General features: G+C 36.7%; 1 protein-coding gene across 2 annotated transcripts in view; it reads left to right on the top strand.

The window, feature by feature from the left end:
• LOC110454821 (transient receptor potential cation channel subfamily M member 7-like) overlaps positions 1-25,721 on the top strand; it is a 61,702-nt gene that overhangs the window by 10,728 nt on the left and 25,253 nt on the right. Inside the window, exons 8-22 of one of the 2 annotated variants that reach the window (XM_021504540.1) lie at positions 979-1,072; positions 1,304-1,434; positions 2,655-2,849; positions 6,872-7,036; positions 7,641-7,822; positions 8,950-9,202; positions 10,801-10,888; positions 13,386-13,459; positions 15,565-15,696; positions 16,764-16,907; positions 18,534-18,767; positions 22,754-22,928; positions 23,284-23,337; positions 23,906-23,938; positions 24,760-24,892. In XM_021504540.1, the coding sequence (XP_021360215.1) occupies positions 979-1,072; positions 1,304-1,434; positions 2,655-2,849; positions 6,872-7,036; positions 7,641-7,822; positions 8,950-9,202; positions 10,801-10,888; positions 13,386-13,459; positions 15,565-15,696; positions 16,764-16,907; positions 18,534-18,767; positions 22,754-22,928; positions 23,284-23,337; positions 23,906-23,938; positions 24,760-24,892 (2,087 nt within the window). Of the gene's footprint in view, positions 1-978; positions 1,073-1,303; positions 1,435-2,654; positions 2,850-6,871; positions 7,037-7,640; positions 7,823-8,949; positions 9,203-10,800; positions 10,889-13,385; positions 13,460-15,561; positions 15,697-16,763; positions 16,908-18,533; positions 18,768-22,753; positions 22,929-23,283; positions 23,338-23,905; positions 23,939-24,759; positions 24,893-25,721 lie in introns of both variants that reach the window. The other variant, XM_021504539.1, reaches the window with a different exon arrangement.

Below are 25,721 nucleotides of genomic sequence, written 5' to 3'. Positions count from 1 at the left end.
GCAAAGCCTTGAGTTAAGTCTATAGGATAGAGCAAAGTCTTGAGTTAAGTCTATAGGATAGAGCAAAGCCTTGAGTTCAGTCTAGAAGCTAGAGCAAAGCATTGAGTTAAGTCTATAGGATAGAGCAAAGCCTTGGGTTAAGTCTATTGGCTAGAGCACAGCCTTGAATTAAGTCTTTATGACAGAGCAAAGCCTTGAGTTACGTATATAGGCTAGATCAAAAGCCTTGAGTTAAGTCTATAGGATAGATAAAAAGCCTTGAGTTAAGTCTATAGGATAGATAAAAGCCTTGAGTTAAGTCTATAGGATAGAGTAAAGCCTAGAGTTTTGTCTGTAGGATAGAGCAATGCCTTGAGTTAAGTCTAAAGGATAGAGCAAAGCATTGAGTTAAGTCTAGAGGCTAGAGCAAAGCCTTGAGTTAAGGCTAGAGCAAAGCCTTGAGTTAAGTCTATAAGATAGAGCAATGCCTTGAGTTAAGTCTATAGGATAGAGCAAAGCCTTGAGTTAAGTCTACAAAGGAACATCATATGCAAGATGTATTACATGCTGTTGTGATTTTCTGATTTCTCACAGTAGTGAAAATGATGTGACATAGCATTTGAAAACTAGTTAGCACATGAGACAGCAAATCATCTGTTCTTGGATCCCAGAAGATGGATTCTTCCTTTGTAAAACGGGACTCAAACCTTGATCATTTTGTCAAGAATTAATGCTTGATTACGATTTTTGAATCTTGAAGCTTGGCAGTACTGTACCAATTCTATTACAATTTCATAGTAATGGTTTCATTTCCACAAGTAACCCTCATTCATACTCTGGATTCCAAAGTCAAATGCCACAAAAGAATACTTGGATTCAAAAGTCAAATGCCACATTGTATTTTAGCTAGTGCATATACTATTAAATGTACTCTGGACCTTAATTTTATTCAATATTAAATATCATAATGGTTGATCATGTTCCTTGGTTGTTTTACAGGGAGAACAAGAGTTTCTGACCATCCTACCTACAGATGGGGCTTCCTCGGATCTCAAGAATCTTGACAAGTACCTACTGCTGGCTTTGTTTAAGTGTATGTACCATCACCCACTTAAATCATAGTTTAAGTATTTCTTCAATGTTCATACAGATTTATTTAAAGAGATGTCAAATTAATACACATGGATGAAATAACAGACTTCTTCATTATACCAAATGTAAGATGTCTTTGTAAATGTTGAAGAAATTTTGCCATCAGATTAAACCATCATATCAAAATTACAAACCAGAACATTATAGACCAGAATGATTGATTTCTTTACAGCCCAGGCACTGAAGCGGGGGAGAAAGTTTCAGGAGCAGTTCCAGTGTGACCTTAAGTTGACCTTGGACTGGAATAGATGTGACCTTGCTGTATCCCAAATCTTCCAAAAATATGACTGGGCAAGGATCAAGGTTTGTGCCAATTTTAGCATATAAACATTTAAGGTTTCTTAGTCAAAGGTCTAGGTAACTGAGACAACAGATTCAAATGTATTGCCGACTATTATCACACCATTTGTTTCCTTAGCCTTTTCAAAAACTTCCAAAACTTAAGTCTGTTACAAACCAATTACAGATGCGGGGTTCGACACTAACACTAGTCCATTAGTCTAAGACTAAGAGATTTCAGCAAGGACTAGTGAATGTCTTAACCTAACTGGTCGTTATCATCACAATATCATCTGGTTAGATATATTATGAATATGAATATTACTTTTGGAAAAATGCTTAAAATTCAGATATCTTATATCTTAATGTGATAAAGAGTCTGAAGTATTTATTAACATGAATTCATGATCATAACTGCTCAGTCATATTTTAGCCCTTCACCATTGAAATCAAGATTTGCCCAAAAATAATTTTGCTCTTTGCATTTGATTATTATATATATAACATTGTTTACCTTCAGTGAAAATGTCCCAGTGTACAGTATGTATGTTGAACAGTCCTTTCAGGAATTTAATTTTTTCTCTAGAATTTTTCAATATCAAAATTTGAGGTCAAAGGTCAGATTGCACATTTTTACTTTGTCATTCAATGTAGGTGTTTTAAAAACAAACAAACATAACTCATAGATGTTGGAACGGCCACAGATTGAGTACATTTTACATGATCTGCAGTCAAGTGACAAAGACTAATAATTGGTGATGGTAGTTTTATGACAATCTTTTCGTCAGTTTTTTTTACTCAAATATTTTTACAACAGCTAGCCTGTGTCTACATGATTCGGGATAATAAAGCAATATTTTTATTGAAATTGGGAAGATATCCCTCATTTTTTTTGCTTCACTTGAGAAAAGTTAGGGCTTTTTATGTGAGGGGGAGCAACCTGTATTCATTTGTAAATAAAATCACTGTTCAGTGAAGCTTAACCCTTTCCACCACTGTAAACCATAATGGACTCATCCATATCAATGCATGGTAGAGTCTACTAAAGTTACATGGGGTGAAAAGGTTAAATACCAAAAAAACGTTTTTGGGGTAAAAAATATTGATTGGCATGATTATCATAATGTTAATTTTGATTTTTTTTAGAGGAACCAAGGATCTTTGGTATAGATATGGTAGAGACACATTAATTAAAATTCTGAAATTCTCTAATTACAAATAATGTAGCATGAACCCTTTTACAGATAACCCATGAGCTGTTTGACCGTGCCTTGTTGAAGAAGGGTCGGGAAGAATTTGTTGACCTCTTTCTTCAAAGGGATGCCATTCAAGTCCACAAATACCTCAACCATCGCAAGCTACTGTTCTTGTTCAACAATCTGGAGAATGAGGAATTTTTCCTCACTGTCTGCCTGGACGGAGTGTTGGCCAAAGCCTCGGTGAGTCTTTTTTAGCTCTTAATACATAGCCTCATTATCACATACCGCATCAGGGCACCTACATATCTGTTGCTAGCTTCGTCACATACGGTTAACAATCAGGTCAGATCGAATCGATTGAATAAATATTGTCAACTCTAGCCGCCAATTTTAAACAATTGGAGTTGACATCAGCTAAAATCACGATGAACACTTCAGTCGTTGATACTGGACAACAACGGCCTATTATGATATATTTGCAAATCTGGCGATGAATAATGATACAGATGTCTTTCTTCTGTTTACTTAAATATTAATAATTGATTATCAAGTTCAATTTGCACTTAATCAAAGCAGAGGCAGGAAGGTAGGCTGCAAAGAAGTACATATAGTTCAAAAAGGGTGTTGAAATTATCGGCCTATTTGAACTGACCGGAGTTTTATCATATTCCTCCTTATTCTCTTACCACTTTGAGGGGATCAACAGCTTTCTGAATGGTTGCCTGTACCTGGTACCACTCTTTTAAAATGTATTTTTATATGTCTGTTTGATAAATTGGGATAATGGCATGGCATATTTTCCATCAGCTTTCATTTATAATGACTTGTTTCAAGGACAAACGATTCGTAGTTTTTCACAACATATATATATACTGATAAAAAATTACCAAACCCATCAATCAAAAGCACCAAAAATTTTAACTTTAACCTATCACGCTCTGTAAAACAAGGATGCCCTTTGGCTCCAATTTTATATATAATTCAGGCAGAGGCACTTGCCTGCTCCATAAGGAAAGATAAAAATATAACAGGTATTGACCTCCCAGAAGTAAATAATATAAAAATCCAAGCAAAAATAAGCATGTTTGCAGATAATTCGCAACTGTTTCTAGGTAAAGAAAATTCATTGCCGTTTTTATTCAAGATTTTAGAAAAATATGAGAAAGCATCAGGTGCATGGGTAAATAAAAAGAAAACAAAAGGTCTGTACATAGGCAGCTGGAAGCAAAGACCCCCAAACTATACAGATATATCATGGGTCAGAGACAATATCAAGGTATTAGGAATATTTCATGGATATAATAAAGATAAAACAAGGCTATGGGAGAATAAAATTAAAAAAATCGAAAACAGAATCAATACATGGAAAGTGAGAAATTTGTCATTAGAAGGGAAAACTCTAATAATCAAATCCCTTCTATGCTCTCAGTTAACTTATGAATTAGCACAAAACACCATACCTGAAGAATATTTACAAAAAATAAAAAAATTAATATATAAATTTCTTTGGGGTAGTAAAATAAATAAGGTGGCAAAAGAAACTGTGTATTTAGAAAAGGGGCAGGGAGGGTTAAATATGACAGATATAGAGATAATTGTTACAATGAATAGAATCAAACTAATATATAGAGTAATTCATAGTGAAATACAGACGTGGAACATACTAGGTAAACACTTTCTGCAAAGCTATGACAGAGCTTACAATACAGATTATTTCTTATGTAGATGCAGCAACACTCATAATTTGGAGTTGAAAAAAATTCCGGCAATTTATCGGGAGGGAATTTGGCATTGGCAAAAACTGCAAAAAAAAGTACCTGTAAGCAGTGCAGAAGATGTCCTTAACCAAAACCTATTTGGGAATCATAATGTATTATTTAAAAATAATCCACTTTTTTTCAAAAATTGGGCAAGGAGTGGAATAACAAAGATAAAACATATCTGGAATGTTGTACAAAATAACTTTATTTCATCAGAACAATTACTGGAAAAGTTAAAAAGTAAAAATAACTGGATATCGGAATTCTCAAAAATCAGAGGGGCCCTTCCGTCAGGGTGGAAAAACATACTACAAAATAATAATGAAAACAATATTAGTGCCTTTAAAATTTCAGATGACTTAGTTTTCACTTATAAAAACAGCATTTTAGCCATGAACAAGTGTTTTAACAAAATAATTAAATATATATTGTATCAAAATAGTAAAGAGATAAAATCCCTTCAGAAATGGAATGATCTTTTTGCATTGGACTGGAATGCCATCTGGCTCTCTATAAATAACACTATCATTGACAGGAAAATCAAGGATTTTCAGTGGAGAAGCCTACACAGAATTTTAACCACTGAATATAAACTTAAACAAATGCAGAAATCAAATGGTCTATGCAACTTCTGCAAAGAAGTACATGAAACCCAACAACATCTCTTTAGTGGGTGCAGGTTTAGTGAAACAATTTGGTTCAGGATAGAACAATTACTAAATGAAAGTCTAGCAACAAGCAATGTTCATATTAGGTTAACAGAAAAGGAAAGAATCTTTGGTGTCTCAGAATATAATGATAATATAAATAAACTATGTAATCTAATCATATTTCAGTCTAAATGGCTAATTTGGAAGGCAAGAAATCTACAGAAATTTGAAAATGAAGATCAAATTCCACTATCATTATTTAATAGGATAACAAACCAATTGAAAAATACAGCGGATAATATAATAAGTGCAAACAGACAAAATTATACATTCATTGCTTTAATTCATTCATTGAAATCACAGCTATAGCTATAATTAATATAAATACAATTATGTTGCTACTGTAATGAATAAGTACAAAAAGAATTGTGAGTCTTTATAAATTTACCTACTCTGATAATGAAAATAATGAGTGAATGAATGAGCCTGTGTGATAATTGGTTTTTGTTATTTTAATCTGATGAAAATTTATATAATATATATAAAACAATGTATACCTAATAAGAATGAAGTAGGATGATGTATAGAACAATGTATGCAGGTAATAAGATGAAAAATGATGTAGTGATATGTAAAACAATGTATGCTTTATTACAAGATGAAGAATGATGTATTGATTTGTAAAACAATGTATGCTGGTTATAAAAGATGAAGATGAAGAATGATGCAGTGATATGTAAAACAATGTATGCTTGTTATAAGATGAAGAATGATGTAGTGATATGTAAAACAATGTATGCTGGTTATAAGATGTATATAAAAATATGCAAGTTAATGAAATAAAACATTTTGAAAGAAAAAAAAAAAAAGCACCAAAAATTCTATTAATTCTAGGGTTCAAAAGTCAAGGTCATTGTGACTCGATACTTTAAAATGCATTCTAGACCATACAAAACTGAATTCATTAGCCAACACTTAATTGAATGAATTGAATGTATAACAGGGCCAAGAACTCATCATTTCTTAGTGACAATGGTCAAGGTCACTGTGACCTGGTTTTTCAAAATGTATCCTAGACGTATTATTCTGTTTGAGAATTTTACAACTACTGCTTCAACTATTAACGGTATCATTCTTCAGTTAAGGGTTGACATATTGATTGATTTTTGGTTTCAAAGGTCAAGGTCACTGTAAACAATTTTTTTCCAAATTTGAGGTGAGTTCCTGCTTTCTGATTGATTGACCATTACTAATTTTATGTCATTTTGATCAGACTGCAAAATGCATACATTTCCAGATCATGTCTTCAAAAGTCTGTTTGCCTTGACTCTTCACATGACTGGCTGTTGCCAGAATGTTAGAACCTGATAAAAAAATAAATCATTGGTCACGGAAATCACTGACATAATTAATTCTAAATACCATTTTCGACCAAATAAGCGTGCTGTGCCCTTACAAAAATACAAGAGGGGTGTGCCTAACAACCCTTTCATGCTCAAACTGGTTGAAACAAGCCGTATCTATGTGTGTTCAAACCGGTCAGTCAAAAAACCACAAGAATAATGTGCTTAATAGCTCTTTCGTGCTTCAAGCTGCTGAAACTTGCCAATTTGTAGATGATAATAACGTGAGGTTGGTGACAGAAAAACAGGGTTTTAATTAAGCCCACCCATCATATTTCTCAAAAAAAAGGTGGTGTGAGCTTACAGTGGCGGGTGCACTTATAAGGTCAAATACGGTATAAACCGAAATTTTTAACAGTGGGGGGTGCTTTGTATACTGTTAACAATAGTTAGAAACTGGTCTGAAGTCATCATTGGTTATTATTTTGAAATGCTTGACTCCATTACAGTACTCTTCTTATCCCCTGGACAAGGACTTTATCATCGGTGACGATTGTGATTTCAACCAGCTGCTGTACCGAGTGACCTTCCTACAGCGACTAGTGTCATCGTACGAACTCTCAATGAACTCTGTGGGGTCATACGTCACAGATCAGGAGGTGGCAGAAAGGAGGGTAATTAAGACATGTTGCTCAAAAATTATTTAATCGGAGTTGTTAAATGAACTGAAATCTAATTCTTGTCATGAACAATATTTAAACTTGTAAATAGTTAAGTTAGGAAGTGCATCATATATGAAATATGATTTTTTAAGGAAAAAAGAAATTATGAAAAGACTAATACATCTTTGTAAGCTAACATTACTGTACCCAAAATGGGACACTTGTGAGGAAACGGCCCAAGGAACTGTCATGCAATGAAAAGAGGTTCTTTCATGTATGCAGTTTTCATTTGATGATACTTTTATGAAAATTTAACTGTTTATAAGCCTTATTGGCTGCTAATCTTAATTTGAGACGTTATCTATTTGGATGTCATTTTTTCAAAAGTCCATTTTATCTTGGAGAAGAAATTTATTCAGAACCCCCTTTGACTCTGAAATATTTGAACTATGTATAATTTTCTGCTGATATTGATCATTTATCCCCGAATATTTGCCAAAATACCAAAGTGTCCCTATCGGGGCAAAGTAACACCTGTATTGTTTATATGTATTTTTATCAAAAGATAAGTTCTATTCCTAAATGTCAGTTATACAAAATTTCACTATAATTACAGGCAATTAACACGCTGGTGTTCTGGGCCGCAATAACCTTCAATCCAGAACTGACAAAGGTCCTGTGGAAGAGGACAGAAGACCCTATGGTGATGGCACTCATTGTCAGTATGATCTGGAACAGCCTCTCCAAGAATTGGTGCCGTGACCTGGATACCAAGCGCAAAGTGCGAGAGTCTGCGATGTATGTAACGCTAGTCTAAGATAATCTACTAGAAAATCAGAGAATTCCATCTTAATATCAGATCATCATTTATCTTCATAAACTCACATTGTACAGTGAAGCCTGTATAATCTGACATTATGGGACACAATATACTGGTCAAATTAGACAGAGGTCAGAATATACAGGTTTTATATGGTGTTTTTCATTGGATGTGGGATTAGATTAGATTATCTTGGATTAGACAGGGGTCAGATAAGATTAGTTCCACTGTATGTTCAAGTAATGAATTAATTGAATTCATTTGATTTCATATCGTTTTTCAATTTTAAACTTTTCAGCTTCCTGTCCATCAGTGTATCTGTAGCCAGAATTTTGTCTGGATAACTTCTACATTTTTTATCTGAATTTTTGCCAACCCTTCAAATATAATTACTCTACTCTGCAGTTTTGCAAAAGTTTCCAATTCAAACTTAGAGAAAACTATGCTAATCTTTTATCTTATCCTTTGAGTTCTGTCCCTTTTCTCATTTCTGTGTATACATATTGTATAAATGGAAAAAAAACTACTGCTACTTACATTCTTAAATGATAAATACAAAACTTAGCAAACATGATATTAACCTTAGATAGTTGTGTGAATTTGTATACCCCCCGCAACGAAGTTAGGGGGTATACTGGAATCACCCTGTCTGTCTGTCTGTCTGTGGTCCGCAGTAACTTGTCTGGAAAACTCCATCTTAACTAACAGGCAGATTATATTGAAACTTCACTTGAATGATCAGTATATTATGTAGTTGTGCACCAGCATTTTAATTTCTGATTTCAACACTTTTTAAGGGAGTTATGGCCCTTTATGTGAAATAACTTGTCCAGAAACCCCAAGGTCACTAAATGATGTATTAACTACCAGCATCTGCGGGGGGTATTATTTATCCCCCAGTTGACAGTTCTAGTTTCTTTTTAATTTCCAATAGCTCCATAGGTGGGATGTGATGAAGGCAGAGAAATTTCAACCCACCGAAAAAGGTCTTTGTCGCTCTGCACTTAGCAACCTCAAAAACTTTACCTTTGGGTTGAGATTTCTCTATTGCCATCATACAGTGGAGATAGAATCAGTTAATCCATTCCTGTCGTTTATTTTGTAGTGACTTTGGTAAGATGGCAGTCAAACTTCTGGACCTTGCTTATAAGGATTCTAGTGTTGTTGCAATCAACGCCCTCGGCAAAAAGCTTCCCGACTTCAACGACAAGACAGTGATAGAAATCGCCCACATTGCCAGGAATAAATTCTTCATCGCTCACACGATCTGTCAAAAGTGGTTGGATAAACGCTGGAATGGCAAACTTCAGATCAGAGAACTTGAGATCGGACCATTCAAGGTTGCCGACTGGCTGGTGGTGAGACTAAACTTGTTACCAGAAATCAGTGTTGTATCTCCAACATAGAAGAGTTCCAGTTTGTTTGACATTTTTGTACGAATTCAATGTAAACTTTCTAGTAACTTCATTCTTTGACGGATTTTCATCAAACGTTTTACAAAGGTCATAACTAGGTCATAAGAATGCCTCTGACATCACTGTGTTCCAGGGTTCCAAGGTCAAGGCCAAGGTCGTTGTTGCTATATATAGAAAGTATTTGTAACTATTTATAGAACATTGTGAAACACTGAAACTAAATTCACATGGCCGCAGGAGCAGTTATATCTTTTACAGACATTTTCTAGTTTGTACAGCTTGGAGCTTATTCACTGAATGAATGTCCAGTTTTATGATAATGTTATGTTAATAATTTTCTGTAACATTACTGGGATCGATACATTAGAAATGTTCGAACTCCATAAACCTGTAATTGTACTTGCATGAATGTAGAAATTTTACAGGAAAGCCTGTATACAGATACAGAAGAAAAATTTTGCGAATCTGTGCGTACCTTAAAGTTTTACAATTTCCAAATATATTGGAAGCAGGGGTGTTTGATTGTCTTCAAACTGAGTAACAGGGTTCACCGCATTAAGCGCTCAGCCAAGTTTGACAACCACTTTAATCGGACTACATTTGGTAGAGTCATTATCTGCAGTTTTCGCTTAATATTAAAGGGGCTGATCGGGGAAAAAATGTCATATTTGCTAAAATGGCATACACATGTTTAAAATACCTTCTTATGAAATATATCGATTCAAATTTTGCTGAAATTCACTCCCTAAGAGTAAAAATTATAATTATATTAAAGAAATCCTAAATCGTCACCTGACAGTCTAAAACTCTCAATTGACCCAGATCAGTGATGTAATTTTACCGCACGCGCGTCATCAACAAGGCCAAATGTAAACATCACGGCGAAAGAAAAAGATGCATGCAAAAGTCATGACAGGCACGAGGTATCAATACCATTATATATAACAACATATAGGTAGGAATACTGCACTTCCATCATACATGACCTTTGAAAACAATTATTTACGTATAGTATTGCTGTCTTGTCCGCTAGTTGAGTCAGACATGGCACATGACGGCGTGCTATTGTTGTTATCTTCACTGCCTCACTTTCGAAACAACCACGTGACATATATAAATAGATCTGCGCTAAATTTACGTGGGGCTTCCCCGAGATTTCAGTGGTCAAAACTGGACATTGCAAGAAGAACTCAACCATCATATATTGCCGTGGTATAACTTTTGGAAGGCCAGAGAACGCATTTAGACCCATTTATTTTGTATTTTTTTCCCCGACCAGCCCCTTTAAAATAGCAAAAATATTAGATAAGGCTCTTTTTCTTCGAGTTTCAAGCTATACATTATGTCTCAACAGCACAATTCCTCCATGTTCAAACCTAACCTCAATAATGTTTACCTACAATATGTCCTGAAAGCGGGGGATATAAATTCCACGAATTTGCTTGTTTCACTAGGGTTGGGGGCTTATTTGCAGTATAATACAGTATATAGTAATATAGTATGTTTATAATTAATATTTGTATAAACGTTTCTCCTTACAGCTGTACCTCAGTGTGTTCCTTGTGTTCCCTATGTTTCTGTGGATAACATACGACGTCAAGAATGATTCCAAGGATGAGTCAAATCTAGGTTGGTTGTTATATTGCAACAAGATAAAGCCTATCTATAATTAGTGCCTTAACTATGAAAACAATACTTGTTGACAAGGTACCTGAATGTTTAGTGGTTGGATATTAAGTGATTGTACACTATTTGTAACTCTTAATTTCTCAGCACAATGAAAAGGAATCCCCCCCCCCCCCCCCCCCAATTTTTTTTTAAAAAAGTGGGTAGATTTAGATAGGTTGATATTTATGATACTTAAGGATCCTTGTACCACTACCAAAGCTTATAACAAAGGATTGGAAACTATTTTTTCTAGCATGTCTCTATCTTTGATAATCATTCCGGATCTGAAAAGAAAATGCAAGACGTTTATGAAAAAATAATGAAGAAGAAATAAACAAAATATAATCAAAAATAGTCTGAATGTAAAAAAATTAGTGGGGCTAGCTAGACATAGCACATGGCTAGCTAGGATCGGAACCCAGGACTTCATACTGTTATAGTATAATACTAATTCTCAAACAGATTAAGCTACCTAGTCAGTGGAAGTGACCCGGCCCAACAGTTCTACAGTTCTATCCAAATGGAAGTTAAGGGGAGGTTACTGTGTTTATGATAACCTACAGTGCAGTGGGACAGGGATACTTAAGGAAGTAAAGGGGAGGTTACTGTGTTTATGATAATCTACACTGGAGTAGGACAGGGATCCTTAAGGAAGTAAAGGGGAGGTTACTGTGTTTATGATAACCTACAGTGCAGTGGGACAGGGATCCTGAAGGAAGTAAAGGGGAGGTTACTGTGTTTATGATAACCTACAGTGCAGTGGGACAGGGATACTTAAGGAAGTAAAGGGGATGTTACTGTGTTTATGATAATCTACACTGGAGTAGGACAGGGATACTTAAGGAAGTAAAGGGGATGTTACTGTGTTTATGATAACCTACAGTGCAGTGAGACAGGGATACTTAAGGAAGTAAAGGGGAGGTTACTGTGTTTATGATAACCTACAGTGCAGTGGGACAGGGAAGGAAGTAAAGGGGGTGTTACTGTGTTTATGATAACCTACAGTGCAGTGGGACAGGGATCCTTAAGGAAGTAAAGGGGATGTTACTGTGTTTATGATAACCTACAGTGCAGTGGGACAGGGAAGGAAGTAAAGGGGGTGTTACTGTGTTTATGGTAACCTACAGTGCAGTGGGACAGGGAAGGAAGAAAAGGGGGTGTTACTGTGTTTATGATAACCTACAGTGCAGTGAGACAGGGATACTTAAGGAAGTAAAGGGGAGGTTACTGTGTTTATGGTAACCTACAGTGCAGTGGGACAGGGAAGGAAGTAAAGGGGATGTTACTGTATATAGGGAAAACCACAGTGCAGTGGGACAGGGAAGGAAGTTAAGGGTAGGTTACTGTATACAGGGAAAACCACAGTGCAATGGGACAGGGATACTTAAGGGAAACAAGGGGAGGTTACTGTATATAGGGAAAACCACAGTGCAGTGGGACAGGGAAGGAAGTAAAGGGGATGTTACTGTATATAGGGAAAACCACAGTGCAATGGGACAGGGAAGGAAGTTAAGGGTAGGTTTCTGTATACAGGGAAAACCACAGTGCAATGGGACAGGGAAGGAAGTTAAGGGGAGGTTACTGTATATAGGGAAAACCACAGTGCAATGGGACAGGGATACTTAAGGGAAAAAAGGGGAGGTTACTGTATTTAGGGAAAACCACAGTGCAGTGGGACAGGGATACTTAAAGGAAAAAAGGGGAGGCTACTGTATATAGGGAAAACCACAGTGCAGTGGGACAGGGATACTTAAGGGAAAAAAAGGGGAGGTTACTGTATATAGGGAAAACCACAGTGCAATGGGACAGGGAAGGAAGTAAAGGGGAGGAGGTTACTGTATACAGGAAAAACCACAGTGCAGTGGGACAGGGATACTTAAGGAAGTAAAGGGGAGGTTACTGTATATAGGGAAAACCACAGTGCAGTGTGACAGGGATCCTTAATAGACCTGGAGTTTTGAGTCTGATCAGATTTTTTCGGATTAAAGTCAATGGTTAAGCACATTAAATCATATATAGGACAAGTTTGTGGATGGGATTTCTCAAACACAAAGAATATATTTTATCAATGTTGTTTGTTTAAAAAAATACTTGTAAAAGTGAATTATTATCAAATAAATATAACCATTGACATGGTTAATATTCCATATTTTTAGAAATATCATTTATATATATTTTTATGCAGGTAATGTTTTTCTCATTTATCCTCTGTGGTCTATGTCAGTTATATAAATTGTATCGTGCATGAATACATTGCAACTATTGATAATTATATTTGTGATACTTTGTCTGTTTAGTAAATCTTTCCAACTATAGATTTATCAAGTACAATTTGAAGAAGTTTTAAGGAATGATATTCAAATTACGTAATTTTTGATTTTTATTTCTGCTAGCATATAAAGTCTGGTTATGAATTGCCACTAATTAGCTGTATAAGATGTATTTATCTTGGTTACAGACGACTCGGATGACGAGATCCCACTAGATGAGGGTATTATGTTACAGCCATCCGCTTTACAGGGCGAAAAATGGGTAATGTACACACGTCTGTGTGTTTTAAATAAGACATTGGTAGTTCTATACAAAATTTGGCGTCAATATGCATTCCATGAATTTCGCCTTTTGGTATACAGTCAAGCACTTGTGATGTTATAGTTGTGTTTATAATAATAAGCAGTAACTTTTAAAAACAATGATAAACTGCCTATATACCCTGTGGGAGTTATCTATGTGAGCCTGTATACTCTGTGGGAGTTATCTATGTGAGCCTGTATACCCTGTGGGAGTTATCTATGTGAGCCTGTATAACATGTGGGAGTTATCTGTGTGAGCCTGTATACCCTGGGGGAGTTATCTATGTGAGCCTGTATACCCTGTGAGAGTTAGCTATGTGAGCCTGTATACCCTGTGGGATTTATCTATGTGAGCCTGTATACCCTGTGAGAGTTAGCTATGTGAGCCTGTATACCCTGTGGGATTTATCTATGTGAGCCTGTATACCCTGTGGGGGTTATCTATGTCAGCCTGTATACCCTGTTGGAGTTATCTATGGTAACTTTTAAAAACAATGATAAACTGCCTATATACCCTGAGGGAGTTATCTATGTGAGCCTGTATACGCTGTGGGAGTTATCTATGTGAGCCTGTATATCCTGTGGGGGTTATCTATGTGAGCCTGTATCCCCTGTGGGAGTTATCTGTGTGAGCCTGTATACTGTGTTGGAGATATCTATGTGAGCCTGTATACCCTGTGGGGGTTATCTATGTAAGCCTGTATACCCTGTGGGAGTTATCTTTGTGAGCCTGTATACCCTGTGGGAGTTTTCTGTGTGAGCCTGTATACTCTGTTGGCGTTATCTATGTGAGCCTGTATACCCTGCGGGAGTTAGCTATGTGAGCCTGTATACCCTGTGGGATTTATCTATGTGAGCCTGTATACCCTGTTGGAGTTATATATGTGAGCCTATATACCCTGTGGGAGGTATCTGTGTGAGCCTGTATACCCTGTTGGGGTTATCTATGTGAGCCTGTATACCCTGTGGGGGTTATCTATGTCAGCCTGTATACCCTGTTGGAGTTATCTATGTGAGCCTATATACCCTGTGGGGGTTATCTGTGTGAGCCTGTATACCCTGTTGGAGTTATATATGTGAGCCTATATACCCTGTGGGAGTTATCTGTGGGAGCCTGTATACCCTGTTGGAGTTATCTATGTGAACCTGTATACCCTGTGGGAGTTATCTATGAGGGCCTGTATACCCTGTGGGAGTTATCTTTGTTAGCCTGTATACTCTGTTGGAGTTAACTATGCGAGCCTGTATAACCTGTGGGGGTTATCTATGTGAGCCTGTATACACTGTTGGAGTTATCTATGTGAGCCTGTATATCCTGTGGGGGTTATCTATGTGAGCCTGTATACACTGTTGGAGTTATCTATGTGAGCCTGTATCCTCTGTGGGAGTTATCTATGTGAGCCTGTATAACCTGTGGGAGGTATCTATGTGAGCCTGTATACCCTGTGGGGGTTATCTATGTCAGCCTGTATACCCTGTTGGAGTTATCTATGGTAACTTTTAAAAACAATGATAAACTGCCTATATACTCTGTGGGAGTTATCTATGTGAGCCTGTATAACATGTGGGAGTTATCTGTGTGAGCCTGTATACCCTGTGGGAGTTAGCTATGTGAGCCTGTATACCCTGTGGGATTTATCTATGTGAGCCTGTATACCCTGTTGGAGTTATCTATGTGAGCCTATATACCCTGTGGGAGTTATCTGTGTGAGCCTGTATACCCTGTTGGAGTTATCTATGTGAGCTGTATACCCTGTTTGAGTTATCTATGTGAGCCTGTATACCCTGTGGGAGTTAGCTATGTGAGCCTGTATACCCTGTGGGAGTTATCTATGTGAGCCTGGATACCCTGTGGGAGTTATCTATGCGAGCCTGTATACCCTGTGGGAGCTATCTATGTGAGCCTGTATACACTGTGGGAGTTATCTATGTGAGCCTGTATACCCTGTGGGAGTTATCTATTAAGTAGAAGCTTTTTTCAGAATTTTAGCCTCAAAAAGTACCTACGCAAATTACACGGGTTTTTACAGTATGTGATTTAGAATGCTTTATTTTCCACAGAAGCAGAAGCGTCACAGTGTAAAGTACCAGATGAGGAAGATGTTTGACTATGGTCGACAAAACCTCAAAGTCCCGGTATACATGCAGTTCTATTACCTGTATAGTGCACCCATAACGAAGTTCTGGGTCAGTCAGGTATAGTTCACTCTCCAGGTGCTTCATATGTACCATTCTTAAACAACCAATAGGTGGAAGATAAACATGTCAAAGGTGACCATCTGTAGTTGAACATTTTACCTACATTACCCAGGTAGAAGGCAGATTTACAGGGTTAGTTTCCTGAATTAAAGCATGATTCCCGGTGGCAAAGCCAAAAGGAAATATGATACACTGAGGGAAATAAACCTTTCTATCTCCCTATTACATTGTAGCAGTGCAATAAATAGTTTTGGTGGTCGGGTGGCACAGTGGATAGTGCACTTGCCTTTCACCAAGGCAGCCGGGGTTCGATTCCCCGATAGGACGTGAAAAGGTATGCGGTCACCTGCCCGACCACGTGGGTTTTCTCCGGGTACTTCAGTTTCAACCCACATTAATACCCCCTGCGCGTTAGCATTCGGGCCAACAAGAGCGATTAGTATAAGTTGAAATAACTTGTTTCGTAATTGTTCTAAATGAAATAAAGTTTATTATTTTTCTTATACTGAAAAAGAAACAACTTTTGAGAGAAAATGTGTCAGTCATTAGAAGCTTTTATTTCTGTTATATATGTATAAAAATAAATAATGAAACAAGAGGCAGATCTCCAAATAAGGTGATTCTGCACACACTAACTGGGGGCATTAGTGGGGTTCCAATTGATCAGCTTTGCAGGGTATTGATTGGTTAAAAGCCATGTGAATGATTAAGCAACTACAGATTCTGTGATTGATTCTTAGTCAGTGAAGTTGTGGGTGGATGTTTATTGGTTTCCCAGTGAATGGTTGAATGATTTTAAGTATATTTCTGTGTCATATATCATGCAGCAAATTGCTCAAATTATTTGTTTTTAACTTTTCCGTTTGTTATGAAATTGTATTGTTTTCCTATTCGCTAATATTATATTGTCCCTTTCTTGAATTCAAATCCTCCTGATCAGTCTTAAATAGTCAAATAACAGAAATATACATAATATATACCAAATTCAATTGATTTACCGGGTAATACAAATATTTCTTGAATGTTTCATTTGGTCTATTTGTGATTTTTTTTTATTCTTTCAGCTGTTCTATATACTGTATCTGACAATCTTCAGTTTGGCTGTTATGTTTCCCTCCTGTGGGAACCTTCACATGGATTTCATTGTGTTTGGCTGGACACTGTTGATTTGGGTTGAGTTGGTCCGTGGTGTCCTAGCCAAGAAAAAGGTGAATGTTTATATAATATTAAAGGGACAAAGTTTGAAAATATGAAATGTGACAGTGTCTTGAATTTACATTTCATGAGGTATATTAATTGCCCCAGACTCATCATTGTCCTAGCCATGAAAAATGTGAATATTTAATATTAAAGGGACGAAGTTTGAAAGTTTGAAATCAGACAGCATCTTGAATTTACATTTCATGAGGTATATTCTTTGCCCCAGACTCATTATTGTCCTAGCCATGAAAAATGTGAATATTTAATATTAAAGGGACGAAGTTTGAAAGTTTGAAATCAGACAGCATCTTGAATTTACATTTCATGAGGTATATTCATTGCCCAAGACTCATTGTTCTAGCCAAGAAAAATGTGAATATTTAATATTAAAGGGACGAAGTTTGAAAGTTTGAAATCAGACAGCATCTTGAATTTACATTTCATGAGGTATATTCATTGCCCCAGACTCATTTTTGTCCTCCCCATGAAAAAGGTGAATATTTAATATTGAAGGGACGAAGTTTGAAAGTTTGAAATCAGACAGCATCTTGAATTTACATTTCATGAGGTATATTGTTTGCCCCAGACTCATTACTGTCCTAGCCATGAAAAATGTGAATATTTAATATTAAAGGGACGAAGTTTGAAAGTTTGAAATCAGACAGCATATTGAATTTACATTTCATGAGGTATATTCATTGCCCCAGACTCATCGATGTCCTAGCCATGAAAAATGTGAATATTTAATATTAAAGGGACGAAGTTTGAAAGTTTGAAATCAGACAGCATCTTGAATTTACATTTCATGAGGTATATTCATTGCCCCAGACTCATTGTCCTAGCCAAGAAAAATGTGAATATTTAATATTAAAGGTACGAAGGATGAAAGTTTGAAATCAGACGGCATCTTGAATTTACATTTCATGAGGTACATTCATTGCCCCAGACTCCTTGTCTTAGCCAAGAAAAAAATGAGTGTTTAATATTAAAGGGATGAAGTTTGAAAGTTTGAAATCTGAAGTGTCTTGAGTGTACAATTCATGAAGTGTGTTCATTGCCCCAGACTCCTTGTCTTAGCCAAGAAAAAAATCATTAATGAGTGTTTGATATTAAAGAGACGAAGTTTGAAAGTATGAAATCTGAAGCGTCTTTGAGAATGCATATGTCATGATGAAGTAAATTCATTGCCCAAGACTCCTGTGTCAACTTTTTCACATAGTTGATTCTTCCCAGACCAAATTGATCAAATTTGATACATGCTATCAAAGAGCAAAAGGAAATTCTCAAATATGAATGAACGATTGAAGATTTATCGTTGATTTCATCCAGTTTTAACTGGCATAAAGTCATAAGCATAAAGCCATAAAAATTTAACGAAACTGATAAATAATTTCCCAATCCCTAACACTTATGATATCAGCGCTAGAAATTAATTTTCAAAACCACTAGTCATGCAGTCGGGTTAGTAGTTTCCAATTTTACTGGTCTGTGTTCATTCCACTAACCCAGGTATTTTCAACATGATAAGTTATATCAAATTTTGAATGGTCAATCAGGCTAGAAGTGTTTAGAACCACTAGTCCAGCTGGAGGTTCACAACCTTAGTTTCAGACTAGCTCTGAATATGATTGCAGAAATACCTGGAGATGAACCTGTTCTGGACCAAGATGGAGATCGGCCTGATCGGAATCTTTCTGATCCTTTTCTGTCTGGTGAGGATTGTGCCGCACTTCGTGAGCTTCATTGACTACATGACGACAAAGTTTGTGATGAGTCTCGGCCTACTCTACTTCTACTACAGGACCTTACAGGTGTTCCTTCCCATCAGTCCGGTCCTTGGTCCGATGCTCATCAACATCCGCAGAATGGTCAGTACTTACCTGTCAATACTACCCGTGTTTACAGTCTGGAAGTAATCTTAATTTGATAATTGCCTTATACCGTATTACCGGATATTTCTGCGGGGATATTGGAGCGATTTCGTGGGTCAATAACATGTTCGCAAAATATGATCCGAAGAATTATATGACAAGCATAAAAAATGAGACTCAATAATAACCTTCATAACCGTAATGTTTTCATTAAAATAGCAAGTATGTGGTCAAGAATAATACAAGATGTTTGAAAATAGAAGTTTTGTTGATGATTTTTTTAACAAAATATTTTAACTTGTTTTGCGCATTATGCTGTCATAAAGCATATTCATTTGGCTATTTGACATTTTATATGCAAAGTGTTGCATATCTGTGTTCTATTTAGATTGTGAAATTAGAATCCATGTTAATAAAATGTTCTAATTTTGGGTCAAATTGCAAAAAATGTAAGCGCATGTAAATAACCTTATTCAGAGTATCACCTCAGTTTCATTGAAATGTATCAATGACTCATGGTATATCACTGTGTCAAGTAAAACAGTTTTGCATGTTCTAAATTTTACGAAAAGGAAATTATTCTTGAAGCCGCAATAAACAGTAGTGAGCATTAGTAAGTTGCTTCAAGATTTTATTAACAAGACAGCCTCGTCTTATTTGTTTAGATAAACTAGACTTTTAGACGTTTGAATTACCAGTGTCAGGTATGGTACAAGTAGCTATATTTAACTGCATCATTTGAAAGGCTTTACCAGAATATACTGGATCAGCATTTTCATTAAACCATTCAAAATCATCCGGTCTCTTACTGGAATTGTGAAATTGCTTTTTGTGCCAATAGAGCTTGTTTTAACCTAAGTGTTTTTGTGTTTTAATGCTATGACTGATATTTTAATTTTGCATTTGCTACAGTCAATATTGAACTACTTAATGTGTGTTTTATAGGCTTTTGCTAGTTTATGTAGCAGCGGAATGCATTAAAAATAGAATATTTTAACTTAAATTCATTGTTTGATAATACTGTGGTAGGTTTTTATTATATATTTGATCATGGTCATCTGCTAGCTTTAAGCTAGATGGAATTACCAGGGAGATTTATAGATAGAGTAGCTGATTGGGAAGCTGGGGTTTCACTGGTTCAATCACACTCTTCCTATTACAGTCCCAATCATGTAATAATTCTGAATTTTGTTTTATATGGTCATGGCAGCACTTTTTACGTAGTCAGATAGCTACAGGCAGGGAGAAACAACCTTATTGCTAGCTCTTGGAACTTGTGTGATATCATTGGTAATGTCTGATTGTTTAGAATTTAAACATGTTTGTTGTTTAATGAGTACGATTTATGTTTTAAAGTTATAATGCATGATTGTCCTGTTCATCTTAAGGATCCCCATCCCACAGCAAGATGTTGTTTTTATACGCCTGTCGAAGACGGGGACGTATTATGTTATATCACATGAGCGGGCGGGCGGGTGGGCGGGCGAGCATGCGAACGATGTCCGCTCGATATCTCAAGTAATTATTAACAGATTAACTTCAAACTTCACAACAAGGTTAATTACCATGAAAGCTCGGACAAGTTCGATAACCGCCATTATCCACCCATAATTTGTGGAGTTATGCCCCTTTATGGACTTGCCGAAACAGTGTCCGCTCGATATCTCAAGTGATTGTTAACGGATTAACTTCAAACTTCATAACAAGGTTAATTACCATGAAACCTCGGACAAGTTCGATAACCGCCATTATCCGACCATAATTTGTGGAGGTATGCCCCATTATGGACTTGCCGAAACAGTGTCCGCTCGATATCCCGAGTAATTATTAACAGATTAACTTCAAACTTCACAACAAGGTTAATTACCATGAAACCTCGGACAAGTTCGATAACCGCCATTATCCGACCATAATTTGTGGAGTTATGCTCCATTATGGACTTGCCGAAACAGTGTCCGCTCGATATCCCGAGTAATTATTAACAGATTAACTTCAAACTTCACAACAAGGTTAATTACCATGAAACATCGGACAAGTTCGATAACCGCCATTATCCGACCATAATTTGTGGAGTTATGCCCCTTTATGGACTTGCCGAAACAGTGTCCGCTCGATATCCCGAGTAATTATTAACAGATTAACTTCAAACTTCACAACAAGGTTAATTACCATGAAACATCGGACAAGTTCGATAACCGCCATTATCCGACCGTAATTATTGGAGTTATTCCCCTTGGTTTCATTAATGCGATGCATGTGTTCCATGATGTTGAATTGCACTCATGGATCCACCAGTTATGTTGAATGATTTCTCTTTCAATATCAATTACTCACAAATACTTCATATACTTCAACCATACAAACAACTGCTCATTCAATGTGTGACGGGCGTATTATATACCGCTCGCGGTAACCTTGTTCTATATACAGAAACTTCCCCTTAAGGATCCCTGTCCCACAGCAAGATGTGTTTTTCTATATACAGAAACTTCCCCTTAAGGATCCCAATCTGACAGTAAGATGTTGTTTTTCTATATACAGAAACTTCCCCTTAAGGATCCCCATCCCACAACAAGATGTTGTTTTTCTATATACAGAAACCTCCCCTTAAGGATCCCCATCTCACAACAAGATGTTGTTTTTCTATACACAGTAACCTCCCCTTAAGGATCCCCATCCCACCGCAAGATGTTGTTTTTCTATACACAGTAACCTCCCCTTGAGGATCCCTATCCCACAGCAAGATGTTGTTTTTCTATACACAGTAACCTCCCCTTAAGGATCCCCATCCCACAGCAAGTTGTTGTTTTTCTATACACAGTAACCTCCCCTTAATTTCCGTTTGGCTATTATAACTGTAGCACTGTTGAACCACAGCACTTTTGTTGACTAAATAGTCAGTCTGTTAGAGCGATAGCATGTCAAATGTTTAAATCCCGGTCTACCCTGCTGTTTTTTTACACTCCGAACACTGTTGTTGATTGTTTTTTGCTTATTTCATCTTCATTAATTCTCATAAACGTCCCACAAAGTATGTTTCCTTTTTTTTCAGAAATGTTTATCAAAGCTCTAGTCAAGCCTTAAAAAACATTTGCAATGCGTAGTTATAGTTTTTGGCGGTACAGGTATCCTTAATGTTATGTGGTTTTACACTGAGTTAATGTTATGTGGTTAATACAGTCAAACCTGTTTATGCAACCACCCTTTTTAAGAGACCGCCTATTTTAAAAGATCAAGTTTTGCACTTCCAAAGGGTTGGTCTGTTTGTGTCTTTAATCATTTTCAAGATTCAAACGTACAAATTTTGACTTGACTGATGTAACTAAAATATTACATCCTAGTACACTCATCCTTGATGCTCCAAGGGTTACGCTCACTTTCGCTCTCTGCGACCCTGGAGTATTTCATAGCAAAATTGAAGGCTTGCAGCTAGCTATTTTATTTGACTCGGGTAAAACAAACCTGACCTATCGCTAGGCTGATACCTGTCCTTTGAAGATTACAAAGGAGAGACAACCGACTTCAAAGTCAGTCAATTTTTACCGTTACGTGACCACAATATTTTTTTGATGTACATCAAAGGATCAAACTAGTCTTCTTGTCTCATACACAAGGTGGTTCACACTAAGCCTTCGATTTTACTATGACATATTCCAGGGGTGCAGAGAGCGAAATAGAAGATAACCCCTGAAGTGTCCAGGATGTAGTATACTATGATTAGTTGTGTCATATGACCCAACAGCAGATTAGAGTATTCAGCTTAGTGCTGTGTATTGCAAGGTTTGTGAGAATACGATATGTATCACGTTACACGGGTTACAATACGATACGTATCGCAAGACTTGTAGCAAGTTTCTGTACAAACCAGATGTTACCATAGGCACATCACCCTACTGAGTAATTATGTGTTGGCCCCCAGGGCTTACTGAACGATATGGTGCGTTTGTAATTTGTGACCAGGACTTATGTTTGGTGTGCCGCAGATAAAGAAAGACTTCGTGACGTGGATGAGGATGTTCCTGATCATCATGGTGTCCGGCGGTGTAACAATCCATGCTGTACTCTACCCGAACTACCCATTCACGCTGCATGGGATCAAGAAGGCACTAACAAGGGCTTTCTTTACAATGTTTCTCACCCAAATTGATGACCTTGAAGGTAAAAAAAAAAAAATATATATTTATCAAAATTTTGGAAAATACAATGTAGTTACCAAACAGATTCTAAACAATATTGATAGATATACACCAGTATTTCCTGTTACCGTAAGACAGGTGGCCTTAGATGTGAGAGCTGTTTTAAGTGTATTTAGGCCTGAAATAACTTCAATTCAGACGTCTTATAATCATAGAGCATATTAAACACTTTTGTTTTAATAAGAACTGGCCATGTGACCGTTGACCACACACAGGACTGTTTATCATCATTGTACAGATACATAGATTTTGTTTTAATTTGTTTACCGTCGGTCCGTAACTTATGTTGATTTGGACTACCTGTTTGTATTACCTAGGAAACGACTCGTGTTCAGACCAGTACAAAAACACCTCCCTGACTCACTGTAGAGGTAAGTGAGAATCGTTTTTGTTTCCCATTGGTTAATGTTCTGCAAATAAATTTTGTAAGGAAGATGGTGTTATAGTATTTTTTTTTGAAAAAAAAGATTTTTAACTTTAACCTTGATAGTGGGTCAATGTCATTTGTCACTCACACAAGCAATTATTGCTATGCATACCAAATCTCATGACTCTAGGACTCCTGGTTATGAAGGCAAAGTTTTTTCAAATAAGTAGTAGACTAGAAGATGGGACACTACACAGTCTTACTACCTCTTTGTTTCGGATGAGGTTAAGATAATGTTTACATAATTAATACATAACAACAGCAGTAACCAGAAGAATGATTAAATCAAGAACAAAAGTGGTGCTCAACTTTTGCATTGCTTTGAATGTTGGAAATACTGTTCTTTTGATACAAACATGAAACCTAGAGGGTATTCAGTTGTTGTCACATTACTTATTATTAATACAAATTGTACATTGTTTAATACCAGATGGGCAGTTAAAATGAATTTGTTTGTTGATTTTACACATTTTTCACTTGTGTTTAATTCTTTTATATATATTATTTTTTAGCCATTTCTCCTGATATTTTCTCTAAAAACGCAAGTAAGTACAGATAATGAACCTGTCCAGTAAACTTGAAGTGCTTAACAACCATCTTCACAATCAAAGGGTTACACTTTTGATATAAATTTTCTACACTTCACCCCTAGGTCGTTGAGAAGCACAATTCCTAAATAGAATATGGGGAATATTTTAAAGACCACAAGATGGTTAATTCCCAAGGTCTTTCACCGTGTCACAGCTCTTCAGGAAAAGAATTTAATTTTGAAGCTACAGTCAATCAGCATAACAATGTAGCTGACATAAGTTATGATGTAATACTGTATAAGGGAACATTTTTGCCGCAGTATAATTTTCGCCTTTTTCGCCCACTGTCATGAAGGCGAAATATCGCGACAGTGAAGATGAGTTAACAACATACTATACATAGTAATTACATGTGAAGAGCAGAAATATTACTGTAGAAAACGTATTCTACGAGTGGCGGGCAAACATTTCGCAGTATACAGTACTTTACACTGTAATAAGATGTCATCAACAACGTATTGTATTAGGAATCTTCATGAGTATCCACTCCTGTCCTATCATCTGCTTTGCTAGTGATACAATCTGGTTGTAGCGTTCTTTTGTGTATGACATTATGTATTGTCAGGCCTATATATTTGTTTGGTTCAATATTTTAAGGATTTACGCTAAAATTATAATTCGCAGGATTACTTTTTTTGTGGATTTATGTATGTAAAAATACATGGAAGAATAATCAGTGGTGACAAATATTTCACTGACTATCTTGTGGATTTCCTAGGCTGCGAAAATAGGGAATAAAGGAAATAGAACCTAATTATAGAATGATACCTCTACAGGTAGTACAACACGGGATGATGTGACATCACTGGACACCTGTCCGTATAGCAGCATGGGTGGTTACCTGGTCGTCATGCAGTACCTCGTCATCACTAAGCTGGTCATGATTACGCTTCTGTACGCTCTGTTCAGGTAAGTGTACTCCCTACAGGTGTACAGGTGTACAGGGGTAAGATCTGTTCAGGTAAGTGTACTCCCTACAGGTGTACAGGTATACAGGGATAAGTTCTGTTCAGGTAAGTGTACTCCCTACAGGTGCACAGGTGTACAGGTGTAAGCTCTGTTCAGGTAAGTGTTCTCCCTACAGGTGTACAGGTGTACAGGGGTAAGTTCTGTTCAGGTAAGTATACACCCTACAGGTGTACAGGTATACAGGTATAAGTTCTGTTCAGGAAAGTGTACTCCCTACAGGTGTACAGGTATACAGGTATACGTTCTGTTCAGGTAAGTGTACTCCCTACAGGTGTACAGGTGTACAGATGTAAGTTCTGTTCAGGTAAGTGTACTCCCTACAGGTGTACAGGTGTACAGGTGTAAGTTCTGTTCAGGTAAGTATACTCCCTACAGGTGTACAGGTATACAGGTATAAGTTCTGTTCAGGTAAGTGTACTCCCTAAAGGTGTACAGGTGTAAGTTCTGTTCAGGTAAATGGTCTCCCTATAGGTGTACAGGTGTAAGTTCTGTTTAGGTAAGTGTACTCCCTAAAGGTGTACAGGTGTAAGTTCTGTTTAGGTAAGTGTACTCCCTACAGGTGTACAGTGTACAGGTGTAAGTTCTGTTTAGGTAAGTGTACTCCCTACAGGTCTACAGGTGTAAATTCTGTTTAGGTAAGTGCACTCCCTACAGGGGTATAGGTGTAAATTCTGTTTAGGTAAGTGTACTCCCTACAGGTGTACAGGTGTAAATTCTGTTTAGGTAAGTGTACTCCCTACAAGTGTACAGGTGTAAATTCTGTTTAGGT

The sequence above is a fragment of the Mizuhopecten yessoensis genome, unplaced genomic scaffold, assembly GCF_002113885.1.
Source record: "Mizuhopecten yessoensis strain PY_sf001 unplaced genomic scaffold, ASM211388v2 scaffold8071, whole genome shotgun sequence".
Taxonomy (NCBI): Eukaryota; Metazoa; Mollusca; class Bivalvia; order Pectinida; family Pectinidae; genus Mizuhopecten; species Mizuhopecten yessoensis.
This window is presented reverse-complemented; position numbering and strand designations above follow the sequence as displayed.